Genomic DNA, 17,851 nt, shown 5'->3' on the forward strand with positions numbered 1-17,851 from the left:
TCAGGAAATCCAAGTTTTAAAAAACCCAAGAAGTCGGAGCGTCCGACCCATCTGTATCTCACATGGCATCGCTATGCAGCACAGCATCCCCCTGCACCCTCCCTGCACTTTGTATGGTTTTTCTCCACTAAGCATTCAGTGATGCTGTGTGAGATGCATTGCAGTTCCTAGTATGATTCTTGATTTAATAGGAAGCATGAGCTTTGCTACCTATGAAACCCAGAACATTTTTCCTATCCTTATTTCTCTCCAGTATTTTTAGCTGGAGTATTTTTACTTCTTGCACAGTGAAGTTTGAAGGATCTCTATGCTGAAGCAAATCAAACGTGTCAGTCCTGCAGCGCTAGGTGAACGGAGCATGCATTTGACCTAATTTTCTGATTTGACTGGTTATGATAAATTCTAAAATCATTACTCGCTTTCATAAATAATATGTTGACTCCAGGCACCAAACTACCCAACTACAGAATGGGATGGGCTATCTTGGCTAGACACATTGGCAAACTGCACTCCCTCCACACTTCTGACTTCGGTATATATGCATGGACAGACACAGACACACGTGCAGAGAAAGGAATGGGAAGCAGAATTCTTTACACATTCAGTTACACATTTTACACTTCATACACATATATGGCAGGTGGAGCTGTGCAGTGCCATTTCTTCTGTTCAGTGAGCATACGTAGTATAATACAGCAGAAATTGAAAATGCCAGTTTACAATTATTGGCCAAATATTCCTAGAGCCCATCAGCCTGTGCCTAGCAGTGGAACCAGATCTTCTGGATCAATCTTATTTATGCAGGGATGGGAGTGCCAGGTTGCACAATGTGTCTTATGGAGGAGAACCATCTCTCATTTGCTTCTCACTCATCAAGCCAGCAGTTCCCCTCTCTGCTCGCTGAGTGCCATTAGCATCGGGACTGGAGAGGCTGGCACAACTGCTGCTCTCAAGAAAGTCTGCAGCAGAGGGAAGACAAAAGCTGGGAAGCAAAAGGCATCCAGATAGCTGGACCAGCTTCCCAACTTCACCCAAGGGGCTGAAGGGTGCCTTTGGTATCTGTCCTTGCTTCTGGTATGACATTTCACTGGGATCTGGGAGATCATAAAAGTGTAATACACCAGTCTGGATGTGAGACAGCATTTTCCAGAATGTCACCAAAGTTTGCGTAAACTATTTATTGATGAGATCATGGCTTGATTCTTTGGGGCTTCTCATTTTTGTTTCACAGTCTAACTGATCTGGGTCAGACCAATGGTGGTTTCTACTTCTTACCAAGGACAGGAGACCACAAGGTTCAGGACTACAGAACTCACAGATGAAGAAAATAAGTTAGCTTAGCCCACATAAGCAAACTGAAGTAGTTTAATTAAAACACTAACTGTAACAAAATCTCTCTGTTAGGATGCTGTCAAGCCAAAAGACACGTTCACAGAAGCTGATGTTGACAAACGCTGTTCTACCAAAGCCATTCCAGGCCCACTTCTGTTTTGAAGTTAGTGAGAATTTTGCTTACATTTCCAGTGGAGTTAGCACCAGGCCTTACCAAGCTTTGTGTCAGATTTACCTCAGCTCTAATCCTGTTAATTAAAGCAGTCATTCTGTCCATTTATTTGGCTCTTCAAGCAACACAATCAATGGAACAACAAAGAGATTACAGGCAACCTGTGGTTTAAACTAACTGCATCGTCATCAGCTTTTCAGCCAAAGCTATTTCATAATTAAGTTATCAGATTTTAAAAAACTTCTAAATAAACTAAAAGTCGCTCCCCCTCCCAAGACAGTGGCCTTAGAATAGGGGCGTAGTTTTGGTTAAGATATTCCTGCCAGAGGTAACTAAGCACTGTTAAACAGCACCCGTTCTGACAAGCAGAAGCAGGGATGGATCAAAGTGAATCAGCAATTCTAAATACGTGAGACGCTGACATCCTGCTTCCCTGGCTCCAGCCCTGGCTCCGTAAGAAAGATGGATGCTTGATTAATTACTCCCCAAGCTGCAGAGCTTACCCAAGAGGACTCGGCCACAGCCCAAACAGCTGACTGAAAGAGCAGCAACTCATCAGGTTCAACCTGCCTGGATTCCGGATTGCCCTATCTGCACTAAGTCTGCAGGCTAATCCTCCCAAAAGGGTTTCTTGGAAAATGTCATTCATGTTCCTGCTGGCTAAGTGTGTGCTGGACAAGACACAGCTATGCTACAGTAGCAGCTCAAACCATAATTCACAAGTTTTTTTCACTGTTTGCTCTAATGGAGAGTGGGAAAGAGTTCCCACTGCTGTAAATCTGCTGAAAACAAGTCAATGCTGGAACATTTCTCTGTTGTGTTCAGCAGGTTGGTTCCAGCCAATTTTGGTAGCCCAGCTTAAGGTGTTCTTCATCATCAATCTGGCCATCATCCTCATCATCTGCTTTTGATGTACTTACATCGTAGGAAACCCTAGGTGCTCCACAAACACACGGTGGAAAACAAACCCGTATTAACAACGGGCTTTGTTTCACCATATAGGTGCTGAATACCCACACCAGAACGAAAGGTCAATGCAGGCAGGTCCTCTTGCTGTGTCGCCTTCATACAGACTTTCTGCTATGGGAGAACTAGTGTTCAGGTTGTAGGCCTGTATGCAACCTTTTCGTGATGTAGTCATTCTGACCTCATCCCTCTAAAGTCCCATGAGAGTTTGAAGCAATAGTCCGGGGGTAAAAACTTACGGGGATGAGCTCTCCTGTACATCGTAGCCTGTGCCATGGTGGGTGAAAGAAATGAAGTTTGTACCCAGCTATACTCTGGTAAGTACATATCTGACTTGATGAAAAATGAAACACCTGTAAAGTAGGTCAATAATGCTTAGAAAGCACTTGCACTGACACTTCCTTTCAGAACCTGCATACCACTGATCTTCAAGGAAAAAAAGGGCAGGAAGGACAATTCATTTTCAAGTGAGTAAGAATACCTTTTATTCTGAACCAGCAGTATCCATCTAGAAGCCTAAACCCATTCAACTATTGTATTTTTTAGTCACAGATCTTGTCAGTTTGGCTCAAATTCCCATGCAAAACAGCCTTAGATTTTCAACCTAGTATCATTTTCCCCAAATAAATGTCATTTTCTAGCTGTAGCCCCTACAAATGAATGAACAAGGGCTCACAAGGAGAAGTTTCAGGGCATACACAGTTATCGCTATTAGTCCTACTGAGATGTTAAATCTGACTGATCTTTTCACACAGGAAACTCACTATGACCAGGATGCCCAGGGTTGGGATGCTAGAAAGCAGCTTAGGCTAATTAATTGCATTTCTTTTTCTGACTGCAATGTTTTCCTGCCCTGTTGGGTACTCAAAGGCCAGCACTGGCTCCTCTGATTAGCAGTACCTCATTATGAAATCAAAAGAAAAGCTGCAAGCTAGAGAAAACTAGATTTTTGTTAGCATGGATTTGCTCTTGGCAAATAATTATAACTGACAATGTTAAAAGGAGATTGTAAATTAACTACAGCAGACAAAATAAATTTGGAAAAAGGCTTTCAATAATTACAGTACATATGTCAAATGGAAATGACTCCAATTTGCATATCTCTGCAGCCACATTGTGCAATATTTCAAGTGGCTTCACAATAATATGCTTGTATCTTTAAGATCATTTAATACAGTCCAAGGTTTTAGTAACCAAAAGACGTCAGTCACTACAGACTAAAAACTAGCCAAGGTATCTTCATTTTTTTAGGCTGTATCAACATTATTATTCTATAATGATGCATTAAAAAAATGTACCATCTGTGGGTAGTTAGGGTCTGGCGGCCGGAAGATGTCGTGCTGTACGGAAAGGTGGAGCCCCTCCCTTGATGGACAGTAGCGTGTGGCCTGTGATGTAAGCAAGCGGAAGTGACGCTATGGGCCTCGGGTATATAAACCCATGTGACTCGACAATAAATGCCATTTGCCATCCACCACATTGGTGTCTGTGAGCCGATGGACCGAGCGGCCTGGGGTTGGCCGCCGTGCCGTTCCTGAACCAGGTCGCCACTGCCCCCTGAAGGCAACAACCATCCCCACCTCCAAGCATACATATGGTTTTACCATTAAAATGTCTTTTATAGTGGTTTGGCTCACTGCTATACGTCATCTTTACACCAGTAAAACCAGCTATATCAGAAGCTGTACCACAGTAACTCTGTATGTAAAACATCCTATCCCACATCCTACACTAGGACTGGTTTACATGCAGGTCAGACAAGACGCTCCTTGGGAAGCTTCTATTATTTGCGATGTCCTTCCATCTGGATGAAGTTTCCAGTTAGAAACCGAAACGTGACTGTATGTGGGTGGATTTGGACAAGAGCTTTGCTATGAACTGCAGCCGAAGAGCACAAGCAGCTCGGCTATCAGAAAGGACCCCCTCTGTGGCCTGTGACACAAGGGTCCCACTCAGGCTCTGTGTTGAGCTGATTCCAAATTCCTTGTTTGCTTAGGAATGGGGGAAATTTAATAAAACCAACCCTTCATTTTTCCCTTCTGAGCCCAGCCTATTTACCCTTGAACTGGGAGTCCACATATATCAAACAGAAGGCTCTCTAGGACACTCCAGAACTGAGCTTTTTCACCTCTCAGTGTCATCATCAATGTCTACCTTAACTGTAAGCTTGTACCTGCACCTGCTGCAGAAAAATTTGGAGTTGGATTTGTTCCTTTGCAGGAACAGTAACAACCAACAAGCAACTATAGTACTATTGAAAGCAATCCTGGGTCAGTTATGGACCACAGCTCGCCCACAGATTTCAAAGCACTCCACAAAGCTCAGCAGGTACCATCCCTCCATCATAAAACAGAGGAAAGAGCAATCAAGATGTTTGATGATTCCTTCCAGTACAGATTGCGTGAAAGTGGCAAAAGCAGCAATCAAATCTAACCTCTTCCTTCCCTAGTAACCTTCCCACACCTGAAGGCATCATGCCATCCTACCCAGTCTCACAAGCCTGCCATCATTTCTACTCTTCTCGAAAAGAAGCAAAATCTGCACATCTCAAATATTTATTTTAGAAATTGGTTTCAAAACCAAACCTTGTGATTGTGGAGAAAAGCTTGAAATGTGATACTACTATACCAAAGAAACTAAAAACACAGCATTTTTAAAAAGAAGGTCTAATCATGTCAATTCATTTTTTAACACCTGGGAGTCAGATCACTGCAGATGGAGGGCACAGTTAAAGGTTCATAATACCTGAGCCACCTTACGAGAAAGCTTGCCCAAAAAAAAAGCTGGCCAAAAAAAAAAAAAGGTCCACTCCACTTACTCCTTTTACAAAATAACACTTCTTATCACCATGTACTTTCTTTTCTCCCTCTCTAGAGCCCTGCTGCAGGCAGAAAAGCATGGTAACATCTCTGTAAATACAGGCGATGTACTACAGAAGGGACTAGCACGAGTCGCAAGGAATTAAGAGTTGCGACAGAAATCCAAAATTATCAGTTACGCTGCTGCTGAAAAGCACCTCTCTATGGGAAATTACGAAAACTCCCTAAAAATGTAGTGGAAGCACCACCAGGCTGTGGTTATAGCCATGCAGAGACCACCAGTCCATCAGAGCAGCCTCTGCCTTCCTGTGCCATGGCAGATGTCACATGTACATGTTTGGAGAGCCAGGCACAGGGTGCAGAAGATTTACTTGCAACATACCTTTTCTGCTTCCACTTCCAGCTAAGAGTTAATATTTACCCCACCTAACCAGAAGCAGAATGCCAAATGCAGGACAGGCTGATTTCTCTGTAGGCAACTCACTGCAGGCAAAAGCTCACCCTAGTGACTCAGTGCACCATGAGGTAGGTGCCAGAACAGCTACTTGAGTTTTGATTAGGAAAGCTTCATGCAAAAGCAGCATGTGAGGAGCTAGGGTGTTTAAGCAGCAGCATGCAGCAAAGCGGGGGAGGGTTGATTGCAGCAGTCAGCATCTCCTACCAAACACTGCATTGCCCCTGCAAACATCTACATTTCCTGCCAGGGACATTATGAGAGCTGGCTTTGCCCCCAAGGCAGTACACACTAGCAGAATTAAGGGAAGCACCCAAACAAGTCCAAGGCAGTTTTCCAGGATATGTACCAGCTGAGCTATTTTACTAAAGGTGTCCTTACCTTCCAAGGGCATGTCAACACTAAACAAGATGTGTTTCTTCCCACCCATTCATTGGAGAAATATCTGCTCATAGGTCTCCATCTTCTTAAAGATGATGGAAGAACAGATCAGAGAATGCAAGGTCAGACGTGGTAGATGGATGAGCACTTCCCACAGGAAAATACAGCCAGAGTACCTTTGCACCACTTTATCTGTTTACTGAGTGCTGCTCGCATTGTTTGCACTGCTACCTTGGAAGAAACTTGACCTCATGGATCTGAACAGAGATATATCCTGCGGCAGGGGCCCGGTGGTGAGCAGGGGCTGGAGCAAGGACTAGAGACAACAGGCTGCTTTACCTTTAGGGATTTCGTACCTACTGCGAAATGACTGCATGCATGCTGCGTGCTCACTGGATATACAGATTCCTTAAGAGAGTTTTTGTCCACTGTAAATATATTTAGTTTCAAAAATGCTTTTCTCTAAACTGTGCATCTAGTATTTGTCCTTGAGACACAGCAGGACATAAAACTTGGCAACATGCTGTGACAGGCTTTCTGCTGCAAGCTCCATTTTGCACCAAAGCAACCCATTTAACAGAGTTTTCCATTTCTGTAGGATGTCATCACACCAATGCAAATCTCTTTGGCTTGGACAGGTCTTTACTGTTATAGGTGTGGCTTCCCTTTAATAAAATTACATTTAGCACTACAATATTTGAGGGTGAACAAGGCACATGCGTGAGCTGATGCCAATGCTTTTACAATAGAGTAGGTTTCAGTTGGCTCTACGATGCTGAAAAGAAGCTGGGCTTCACAGAAATTTGGATGGTTCCCTCCTGAGTCACATCCACGTGGGCTATCCTTTGGGAAAAAATTGTGTTGTCTGTTCTCAACAAAACAGACCCCCCTAAGTCTACAGAGACTATTTTGTACTCCAACTGTTTGGTCCATGGCTTCTGTTGTAGCTGGTTTTGGTTTAGTTCATCTAAAATAAATCCCTTCCAAAGTGAGAATCAACATTACACAGGAATCCAGTCACCAGGTCACAACATCCTGCTGATGGAGGTGATGGCAGCACCTCCTCATCTCTTGCTCTTCTGCTTCCATTTCAGAGAAGACTCTGATGCCTCCTCTCATTTACAGCAAGCAAACATTGCCAGCATTTGCGTTCACTGCAATTCTGAAGAGTTTTCGTTGCCATGCAAATAACCCTCCAAAGCACAACAAGCAATGAGCACATCCAGACGAAATATCAGCTGCAGTATGCCTTCGTTTATCCTCATCAGCTTCCTGAGCTGAGTCGGTAGCCCAGGAAAAACTGAGGGGAGGCAACGAAACATCCATTGCAGAGAAGGTAGGAAGGTTGGTTTCCTGGCTTCTGGCATTATTGTACAAAGCCATGAAAAAGTTGATGATATTATACATTACACCAAACACAGAAAATGAAAAAAAAGGATCAACTGGAGGGATGGAAAAGTTTGATTTAATACAGTTTCTAACTTAGGAGCAAGATTTTTTTTTTTTTTTTTGAAAAAGCCTCTGACAACTTCACTAGTTGTGAAGAACAGCTAAAAGGAGGAAACACATCAGGCAAGAGCTGTCATTCACAGCAAGGACCTAGCAGAGGCTTAGCATTTCTGTACCTCCTGCCCCAGTGACAGTTCCAGAACAGCGCACCTCCACCTGTCAGATGGAAGCAATTATTAGTCTGAGCAAAACCACTCCTAGGAGGAAACAAATGAGCCTCAGGCACAGCCTGATTAATGACTGCCCCCATGCAAATATGTAAACAGCCACATATTTGCTACCTCAGCTTAGCAAAACGTTAAAGCTATGTGATTTTTATCCACTTGTTTATGCTGCTCTACCAAGCGCTGCGATTACAGAGGGGATCTGGCCTCCCACTGAGAGACCTGAGGGTGGCTGCAGAAGCAAAAAGCACAAAGCCCTGCTGTCCAGCTCTCCCCACCTAACTATATCAAAATGCAGTGTCTTTCGGGGTTCCCTGTTTACTTGCTAGATGTAATTGGTTTACTCCCTCCAGTCCAAATTGCACATAAAAAGTATATTACTGCCTTCTGTACAGTGAATATACCACCAGGCAATGCTGGTGGCTTCTGCCACCGGTGAGTGTGCTTCACCGTTCCCAGGAGGATTTCAAGTCTCCAGCTGCTCTGAGCTTGGAGCATCCCTTTGCTTGTCCAAAGGAGCTATAAGAACCTCCACTGCATACCACAAGGCGTTTTAATCTCAGCCCCCTCCATCAAGAAAACCTTTCAATGCAGGTATGGAAACTTTGGTGCCTGCCATTAATCTGCAGTCCCTTAGGGTTATCCTGGACCTGCATCAGGAGCACTCAATTTCCCCCAAAGGAAGTACGTGGTTAAGTCCTGCCTTCAGCACTGGGCTTTTTCCCTCTGTAAAGCATTTCACTCAGCTCTGGAAGCTTCAGCTGGGCAGCCCTTATCCGCTCTGTGGCTATTTGTCACAAGCAGCCACCGTGATTTCTCTGGCATTGCCAGTGAAGCTCATATGGAAGACAACCTCAACACACCACACGCAAGATGTCCTCAGGCAGAAAGTGAGTCCCAGCACCACAGAGGCAGAGGACCAGATGGGGCCAGCTCACCGCTCCTTGGGCAAGAGCCTGCTCCAGTTGCTTTGCTAGGGCTTCGCTTGACTTCCCAGCCAAAATAACCCACAGCTTCTTCTCTTCACTGTCATCTGCTTGTCCCCATTTGCCCCACCACTGTCACTTCAGACCAAAATTAGTGGCAATTAGAACTCCGATGCATGCAAATGTGACTTCTGGTTGCTCATGGCTTTTGTGCTGCCATTCGAGGCCAGCTGAAGCCTTCACTAACTTCCTTCGGTGCATGTATGTGGGCGTAGAAAGGGGACAAAGCTTCTCCCCAGACCAGAGAAGAAACCACACGAGCAGGGACCTCCAAGGTCACACGACAAGAGCGTGCTGTATCAAGCACTGGTTTGTCTTGGCAGCCAGCCCCTAGCAATGCTTTACCATACAATAAATACCACTGATGCAATGCCAGGCTTCCGGGCATGTTTTAACCACATGAAAACTAGATCTCTTGTGGTCATTACACTGTGCCATTTGATCATGCTGGAGCATTAGAAAGAGTACAGTTGTCCGGTCCCACTGAGGAAGCCTTATGCCACATGTACAGCTGCATATGGAGACAGCACACAGCATTTTGAGACTCTGCCTGCACGCTTTGGCAACCGCAACGCTTCATCCTAGAAATGGTTTCAACTCCCAGTGAAGTGAGCTTTACAGCACCTGGTATAACAGGCTTTTTCACATGTCACGCTTACCAATCCTTTTGGGAACGTTTGGGATAAAACATATCTGTATCTATTACTGAGCTATATGCCAGACTTTTTAATCAAGTTTCATTCAATGAAATCCTTAAGGTTTAGACGGTGAAGATATGAATTGGAGACTAAAGAAACTAATAGAGCAGCTTAATAGAGGGGATATAGCTTCCGTTTCTTAACAGTTGGCAAACAACCTACAAACTAACTCAACCATGAGAAAACTTCAGATGTTCATTTCTCTGTATTTTTTTTTAAGACAGTGAGATAGGACTAGCCACAGAACCATTTGTAGACTAATTTCACCAAGAAACAGAGTTCATGGGATCACGCTTTGTGCACATTTGTTTGTAGGCCAGTATGTTTGAGAATCAGATTCCTAACTTTTTTAACATGCCCAGTAATTCCAGATAGGAAAAGGAAAAGGAAATGAGGTTTCATTAGTTCTGCTATTCAAAGCTATCTGAATCCAGCTCAAAGATGTATCATGACCCTGACTAAAGGCTATGTCTGTTCAGTAAAGCATGTACCTTTGCAGGTACAACATATTACAAACACAATGTGCCACAACGATAAAGCAGGCAAAAAAAAAAAAAAAAGGGGGGCGGGGGGGGAGTTGATGTTCCATTCTCTTCTACTAAATGCAGTTGTTCTGACTTGGAAGGGATTTAGATTGAGCTTGCAGAGGTACCAGTCAATACACCAGGTGCCAGGCAGGGAAGAGTTAAGCTGTATAGGCAGGAAACAAAAAACTCTGCTCATGTGTGACCTTTGCCTAATTCACCTTGAGTAACCCAAGAAGGGTGAACATATCCAGGCCAGCAAAGCCAAGTTTATTAGAGGAAGCCAGTGAGCACTGTCTAGCTGCAGGGAGATGGACCATCATCCAGATACGATGCTCAAACATTGCTTACAGAGATGGTGTAAAGCCAAACCCTGTAAGATGAAAACAACTGTCAACCTCTGCATGCAGGCAAGGGAAGTCATGCAATTGGCCAAGACAAGATACTGCTCCTTGAGTTGACGAGGAAAAAGTGTCACTGAATATTTCAAGAAAGACATTAAGAGTCCTAATTATATAAAACAAAATTGATGTAATTTAATAGCAATTTCTTTCAGCAATTTTCTTTCTTGACCTAAACCCTCTTTCAGAAATGCTTGTCTCCTTGTACGTCGCAGCACTAGGAATACAATAAGCAATAAAACAAAAAAACGATGATCAGAAGCCAAATTCTAGATTCTGATTTATTCAGTCACAAGGGCCTCAGAAGATTTCGATCTACAGCCAAACTCCGAACTGCAAGATCCCACGAGCATTCTGTCCAGTAAGATCAGAGAAACAAGAAGAAATCTCAGGGCTCAGAGTTCACATTCACCAGCCGCCTACCCCAGAAAAAGACCCAGCACTGTTATAACAAAATACCTAACAGCAAGTTAAGTATAGTTATAGTATAAAATAAGTGTAGTTATAGTACAGGTATGCTGTGTGAGATCAGACCTGGTCAAAATTTACAATTTTGATAAATTAAAGGAGTCTAAGGTGTACCTTCATAACGTATGCTAGTATGTGTACAAGTGAGATAGAAAGGTGACTGAGTTAAAACACACGCCTGGTTGCCTACATACGATGCAATCAGATTTTTTTCTGAGAGGTGGAGTTCTCCAGAGGAAGGTGCAAAACATCGAACAGTGAGACACTAGAGAAGGTCCCACATGTACTACACAAAGCTTTAAAGCAACCCCGGCTGTGCCAGTGTCACAAAATCTGTCAGCATCTTTAAAGGCAGCTCTGCAGCACAAGAGTGACATGAATTACTCTATTAATATACAATGACTGCTCCAACCACGAAAGCAGTTGCTTTCTGCCTGGAAGATGACCCAAGGGCCAAAAATGAAGACAAAAATTCATGGCAAAACAACCCAATAACATGTATTGAGCTCCTCGGGATTTTCCAAGTGGCCATAGAGAGGAACTGACAAAAATGAGAAATTAAATGAAATTTTATCTACAGTCCATCACCTGAGAATCAAGAAACAATGAATACCTGTTGTAACTTATCCTTGTGGTCCACAAGGACAGCACTCACATCAGAGAATAGAAAGAACTACAGAAGGAAAGAGGGAATTCATTCACTAACACAGCTTGGTTGGACATGTAAGATTTGTGACCACACAGTGCACATACACAAATGTGTGTGTCCATGAAAGACCTGAACTGCAGAGGAGAAGAAAAAAGAGCCAAGATTGCCACAAAAGCTGCCTATTCTTTTGACTTTATAAATTTTATAAACTAGTTTGGGAGGAGGATAAAAATTCTTTTTATTTTCCACTCAAAAGAAGACAGTCACTTTATTTGGGTCACCTCTGCCTACATGGGGGTAGGTTTCCCTTTTGCAAAGTTATCTTAGTTATTTATAAAATCTCTGAGTACTTTCATCATTACCAACCACAACATCCTGCAAAACAGGAGATAATCATTAATGATTTGTACAGCCAGTGAAAAGAGGCACAGAGAGAGTACAAGTCCCGCATTCATTTCTGCTACCTTCTGCCATCACTAATTTAAGCATCTAGCCTAAATTAATCATCTGAGACTTCTGGACTCAATTGACAAAAATACACACCTCCAGAAGGCTGTTTACCTTATCTAATTTAGGCAACATTTTAGGATGGAGCCTGCCTTTCCACCATCTACCAAGACAGCCTTGGTACCCAGTCAAGACTAGACATGTATCTTTTAAACCAGATGCCTAAGCAGAGACTGTCTAAAGTTAATTGAGACAGGCTTCCACTATAAAGGACACAGAATATCAGCTGCAGGACAGAGAAGCTCATTTGCATCTCCCAGCTCTCAGGCTAATGGGCAAGCTATTAGAGTGTCCCTTCCTCATTCGCATTATTTCATAATGCCTATTTGTCGCTTTTGTGCCTGGTCACAGAGGACATCTGTAAAGAGAAGAACAGTTGAAAGTCACTCGCATGGGATCTGTACAAAAAACGTAGGCTTTTCATTCAGGGTTTTGCTTACAGGATGCCTGCCTCCCAAAGCCCACAGCGTTTGTGCTAGTCCTTCATGCCCAGTGGGAGTCACTGCAGGGCTCGACAGTGCTGGGGTGCTAAAGCTGGACTGCTCAGACGTGCAGTGCTCCAGTAGGTACACTCAGCTGGACAGCTGAAAGGATGATGTCTGGCAAGTCCGATAGTAAACAGATCGAGAGTTCAAACTCAAACCTAAAAAGAGAACTTGGAAATGCTAACCCATATTGAAGTGGTATATTCCTGTGTCTTTGCTGATGCTTTCATGCAAGTTAGCCAAGTGCATCTCAACAGACACAGAAAGATGCTCATTGTAGTCAGAGGCCATGAAAAAGGCATCTGGTCCAAGCTGTTGTACAATTTGCCTTCCTAGCTGGAGACACTTCAAGAAGAAATCTGAAGGGTGGATCAGGCAGAGAATGCATTGGGGATTTATTTCATCAGTGGGGAAGATGATGTATGGGTGGGCTGAGCTGAAGGCCATGACAGCACTGCAGTCAGGCTCTGCTGTTCTTCTCTGCAACATCCCTGCATCTGACTTATTATCAATAAGCAGCTGCTGCAAAAATCGAAGCTCTGTTGAAATGACAACTCTGTTGAAGGGGCAGATGGTCCTACAAGCAAATGTTTCGCTAAGGACTGGGTAGGTATCATCAAACTCCTTTCTCAATGACTCAGAAATATCTCCTGATGTCCCAGGAGATATTTCACAGAGCCGCTGTACTATGTAGCCAGGGGGCCAGGAATACTGTCTTATTTTGACCCACCCTATCTTTGTTTCTTCTCTAACATGCCACTCATATTTACAGAATGAAATAGAAAACACACTACAAACTGCTATTATTTTCGTGTTTTTACATTGACATGTATTTGCATGCCAACATCCAGTGAGCATTCAAACTGGTAGCTTTGGTGGTTCTTCTCTGCAGTGAATTCTGTAGGGTCTTGGTTCCACCTTCAAGCTCCATCTTTATGAAGACCAAGGGCCTCCTGAGTATTTCTGCTTTCTGCATTTAAAGAAGGATGAAGCACAAAAGTTACACGGATGGGCAACTATGCTAATTAAGGGGACAGAGGAGATGCTTTATAAAGAGACTGAAAAGTCTTGGAGTCTTTTGCTTAAAAAGGAGAAGTCTGACAGGAGATATGATCAAGGTTTACAAAATTATGAATGCAGTGGAAATGGTACCCATAGGACTGCTTTTCGCTGCATTTAATAATGTTAGATGCAGGACACATTCACCTAAGCTAGTAAGAAACCAAACCACTTAAAATTGTTTAAAAAATTAATAAAAGAAGGCACATTTCTACTGAGCGGGTAGTGAACTTCTGGAATCTGTTGCCACAGCAATGACCTGCAACATCTGCCCCAGGCAGACAGCATCAGAAGGTTCAAAAAGGGACCAAACAAACCCAGGGACAATGGGTCCATGAACAACCAGCACAGGCAGGCATGTTCCTGATAACACACCAAACACAATAACTGTGTCTGCAGGAGACTACTAGGGAGAAGACTGCAGGCAGCAGCCAGGCCCCTGCACTGTCACTGAACAACATATCCAGGTCCAGATGTGAACCCAGGCGTGACACACTTGGGTGTTTCTAAACCTGATTATGCCTGATTGCTAGGGGGCTGCTAGTTTGGGATTGATTTTCACAGCAACCATAACTCACTTGCAGTTGTGGCTGTTCAAGAAGTCTCTGTCAATGGGCATCCATAAAGGCAGCAGCCAATATTCATGAAACCTACTGAAAAGCAAGGCTATACAGTTGTTTTTTTTGTTTGTTTGTTTCTTCTGTTTGTTTGTTTTTTGTTGTTGTTTGTTTCTTTCTTTCTTTCTTTCTTTTTATCATTCTGCAGGGAGACAGGCTTATTATACCAGAGCAGTCTGATTAAAGTTCATTCCTACCCTCGAGCGGTCCACACGACAGCCGAGCTTTGCAGAAACACGTTCTCTGTGGCACAGCAAGCAGCATCAGGATGACATTGGGAACAGTAATTACAAATATGCCTGCCAGGCCTGGAGCTCACATGCTCTGAACAATAAGAGCAAGAGGACACTGAGAAGGAACTCCAACAGATGTCCAAATGACATGGAGGAATAGCTCACTTGCTGACTCCATCACTGCTTTTCTATTGTAATAATTACCTGGCACGCAAAGCCTTTGTACAAGCCTGACACCGTCCGTCCTACAAAGGAGTTGTTTTATGCTTAGTGGCATTCCATACAGATGACTGGCATCAGTGACAGGAAGATTGATTTTTGTGTGTCTCTCCTCATTCTTATTTTAGCTATCCTTCATCTGCATCTAATCTCTTGGCATAACGCTAGGGGCAAAGAATAGGTCAGTGGGAGTCTTATTGCAAAAGACCAACTCAAGAAAACTTCAGCTTAAGTTTTAGGAAAAATCATCGTAGAGTCATACTTCTTGTTTGCTGTCTACATATTAAATGGATCTTCAAACTTTGGCTCCATGTGTAATTTGGTCATATGAACATTCGTGTGAAGCCAATTTGTTTAAGCTGAAGAACTTTACTGTTAAATCCAGACAGACCCCGGGACAACAAAAAAGACTGACTTCTGAATCATCTGTGAAAGGACTGTGACCCACATAACTGAAAACTCTGATTCATCCCACTTTGGACCATCTTAAACCTCCACGGTTTACTGGCTTGTACTTCTGTTTTTTTACTTTGTGTGTGTGTGTGCGTGTGGGGGGGTTTTTTTTGTTTGTTTGTTTTTTACTTTACTGGCTTGTACATGTGTTACATTAAGAAGAATAAACAAATAAACACCTCATTGCTTTTGGGTACAGAGAAGGTTATTTAAAATATCTGTGAAATTGGTGACCCTCTGCTGTCATCATCATCAATAGTTCACATATTCTGCGCTATAGATGAAAAACAGTATAAATGGACAAAAATTCTCCTTTTTTTTTTTTTGTTCTTCTCATTTGCTGTTTCCGCATTTAAGGCCACCATATGCATTATCGGCCCGCCTCCCAGAAGTTTCTGCAGGGTTTTCAGACAGCAACACTGGCAAGAAAGACATCTTAAAAATAGAAAAATGTGGTAAATAACATAAGCTAAGGTAGGACCTGCTTTCTTCTTCCACTTTATGGAAGTTTGCATTGGGCTCCCATGTGCAGAACACAGCGCAAATATAATAGTCGATAATCCAAAAAACAGGCAAGCCTTTTAACCTGTTTTCTCCAAGTTGACTCAATTCCCAGGAGACAGCGTCCCTTCAGTACCGGGACGAGATCCTCCTCCTTCCCATCACAGCAATGCCAGTGTGTAAAAAGAGCCGCCATCCTCTCACGCCATGCAACGCTTGTCGCCACCCACTCCTCCCACCTCACAGCTCCTCAAGACACTCATTTCTGTTCCCAGAATATATCTTCCAGACAGAATCAAAAGTGATCTACATCTCAGCAGGAAGCCTACATTCTTCCAGACACTATTGGCTTGGTTCCCTTTGTTTAAACAAAAGATTTTCCCCAAAAGCTGCATGGAGGAAGGGGCTCTTTAGTTGCTTTGTTCTGTGGTTTGCTTACACAAGTCTCCTGCTGGAAGTATGCAGGGCTCGCACTGAGGCTGCTCTAGCTGTAAGAACAGACAGAAGAAACCTCCTGATGATTGAACATGTATTGTTCAAATGGATATGAGGTGATAGATAATTTGCTTCTGCCTTGCTTCGCAGGCTCTTACAAATGTGCTGCCCTGAAAATGCTCTAATGTTGAAAGCTATGCCACTAGAAGAGCTGGATGGCTTCATGCTATTTCTTTCTTCCAGCATCAGAATATGTTTTTGCACTAAGATTTAACTGATTTTGTTTAACCTACCACTTCCTCCTGGCTTGTCTTTGTGCTCAAGGTCATAAGGAACATATACATTTACGGACTTCGAATACAGTCCTTTGGCCTTGAAAGGAGACTACAGATGCTACAGGAAAATAAATAATGAATTCGTTTAGGTCACTGACCTTCTGAATACAGCCTACAATGGCAAACCAGGGAAGGTAAGAGGATGAATGCTGCTCAAGGCTAAAATGCTTTACAAAAGCTACCATAATCCAGGGCTGACTAAATCATATGGTTCTACGTCCTGCTAGTCCCTGTATTACCTGAAAGCTTCCAAAGAGCAAACAAACATCACAAGAAACAGGGCCAGCTATGAAAGTCCCAAAGTATTCCTGTTCCCTGAGCTCCTGCCAGGCACTGTCTCCTTCTACAAGTGATGCCTTGGATACAGAGAAAGTATGTACGAAGGAGGAATGCCATGTAGAAGCTGCAAGCACTGCCCAACTTAGCTTACCAAGAGAGAAGAACCAAATGCCAAACCCCTCCAAAACTGTTCTGGATGCTGCCCGGGGCAGCAGGCATCCGCATTAAAGCTGGGGTCTCACCCAGCCACCCACCTCCTGTGCAACACGGCCCACGGGGCAGGGCACCAGAAAAGACGCGGCATAAAAACATCTTTGCTGTGACACAGAGCGGGGCTCTGCGAGCTGAACACATCAGAGCTGTTTTTGCACTAACATTAATTTCTCTGTTTAGTTACTATAGCAAAGCATTTCTTGGCAATTCACAAGAAGCCTTTGTTGTCCGTTTCCCAGCCTCTCCATATCTGAAGGGCTGAGCTGATTCCCCGTGCACAGTAGGCCTTTTCATGCCATGCACAGACCGGTTATCACAAGAGACAGGGCAACACAGAAGCTGAAGGGGAAGACATTTTCATTTCAGCACCTAGATAACACACAAATAATGGTAAGCTTCTGCGAGCAAAAAGCGGGAACTGCAAGCAAAGCCACTGCTGTGTTTTCTTTTTCCCAATTTGTTTCCTGCTGGATCTCCGAGAGCGCAAATCACTATGCTTGATAAAAGCTCTACAGTCTTTTTGTTCAAGAGAAAGAATAAATTAGTTCTACTGTGCCAAATTCTGGTTTGGAAAATTACCATTTACCTACCCGTGAACTTCCCCATAATGACAGCAAGTGTAGCACTCCCTCCCTTGACTCAGCGAGCATGGGCAGCACTCCTTTGTGCCTTTTGACAAGTAGCACCTCTCAGCTCTGCAAAGCCAGCAGTTCAGAAATTGGTGAATGAGCTCCCACTGTCCGTGGAAAAAAAAATAATAATGAAAGATCAGAAACACCCTCATAAATCCCAATGCGCTTTACAAAATATGTGTTTGTCAGACTCAAATGAATTATGAGAAGGATTCACACCGAATGCAATCCACAGAAGTGTGAACTGTAACAGCAGGATGTACTTAGTTCTTGTATTAAAGACTGAAATGCCACTTGACACCTGGTTTTCCCACAAAGATGTGTCCTTACATCTGCAAGCTACAGTGCAAAATTCCAGAA

General features: G+C 43.4%; 1 protein-coding gene across 2 annotated transcripts in view; it reads right to left on the reverse strand.

Annotated features, from left to right (window-relative positions):
- The window catches only part of GFOD1 (Gfo/Idh/MocA-like oxidoreductase domain containing 1), a 66,685-nt gene that overhangs the window by 18,921 nt on the left and 29,913 nt on the right, over positions 1–17,851 (reverse strand). Inside the window, exon 1 of one of the 2 annotated variants that reach the window (XM_038174431.2) lies at positions 17,450–17,591. The exons of the other annotated variant lie outside the window; for it this stretch is intronic. Within the exon in view, the coding sequence (XP_038030359.1) occupies positions 17,450–17,465 (16 nt within the window). The 5' untranslated portion in view covers positions 17,466–17,591. Of the gene's footprint in view, positions 1–17,449; positions 17,592–17,851 lie in introns of those variants that run through there. 2 annotated transcript variants of the gene reach the window in all.

Source organism: Anas platyrhynchos, chromosome 2 (assembly GCF_047663525.1).
Source record: "Anas platyrhynchos isolate ZD024472 breed Pekin duck chromosome 2, IASCAAS_PekinDuck_T2T, whole genome shotgun sequence".
In the NCBI taxonomy this organism is placed as follows: Eukaryota; Metazoa; Chordata; class Aves; order Anseriformes; family Anatidae; genus Anas; species Anas platyrhynchos.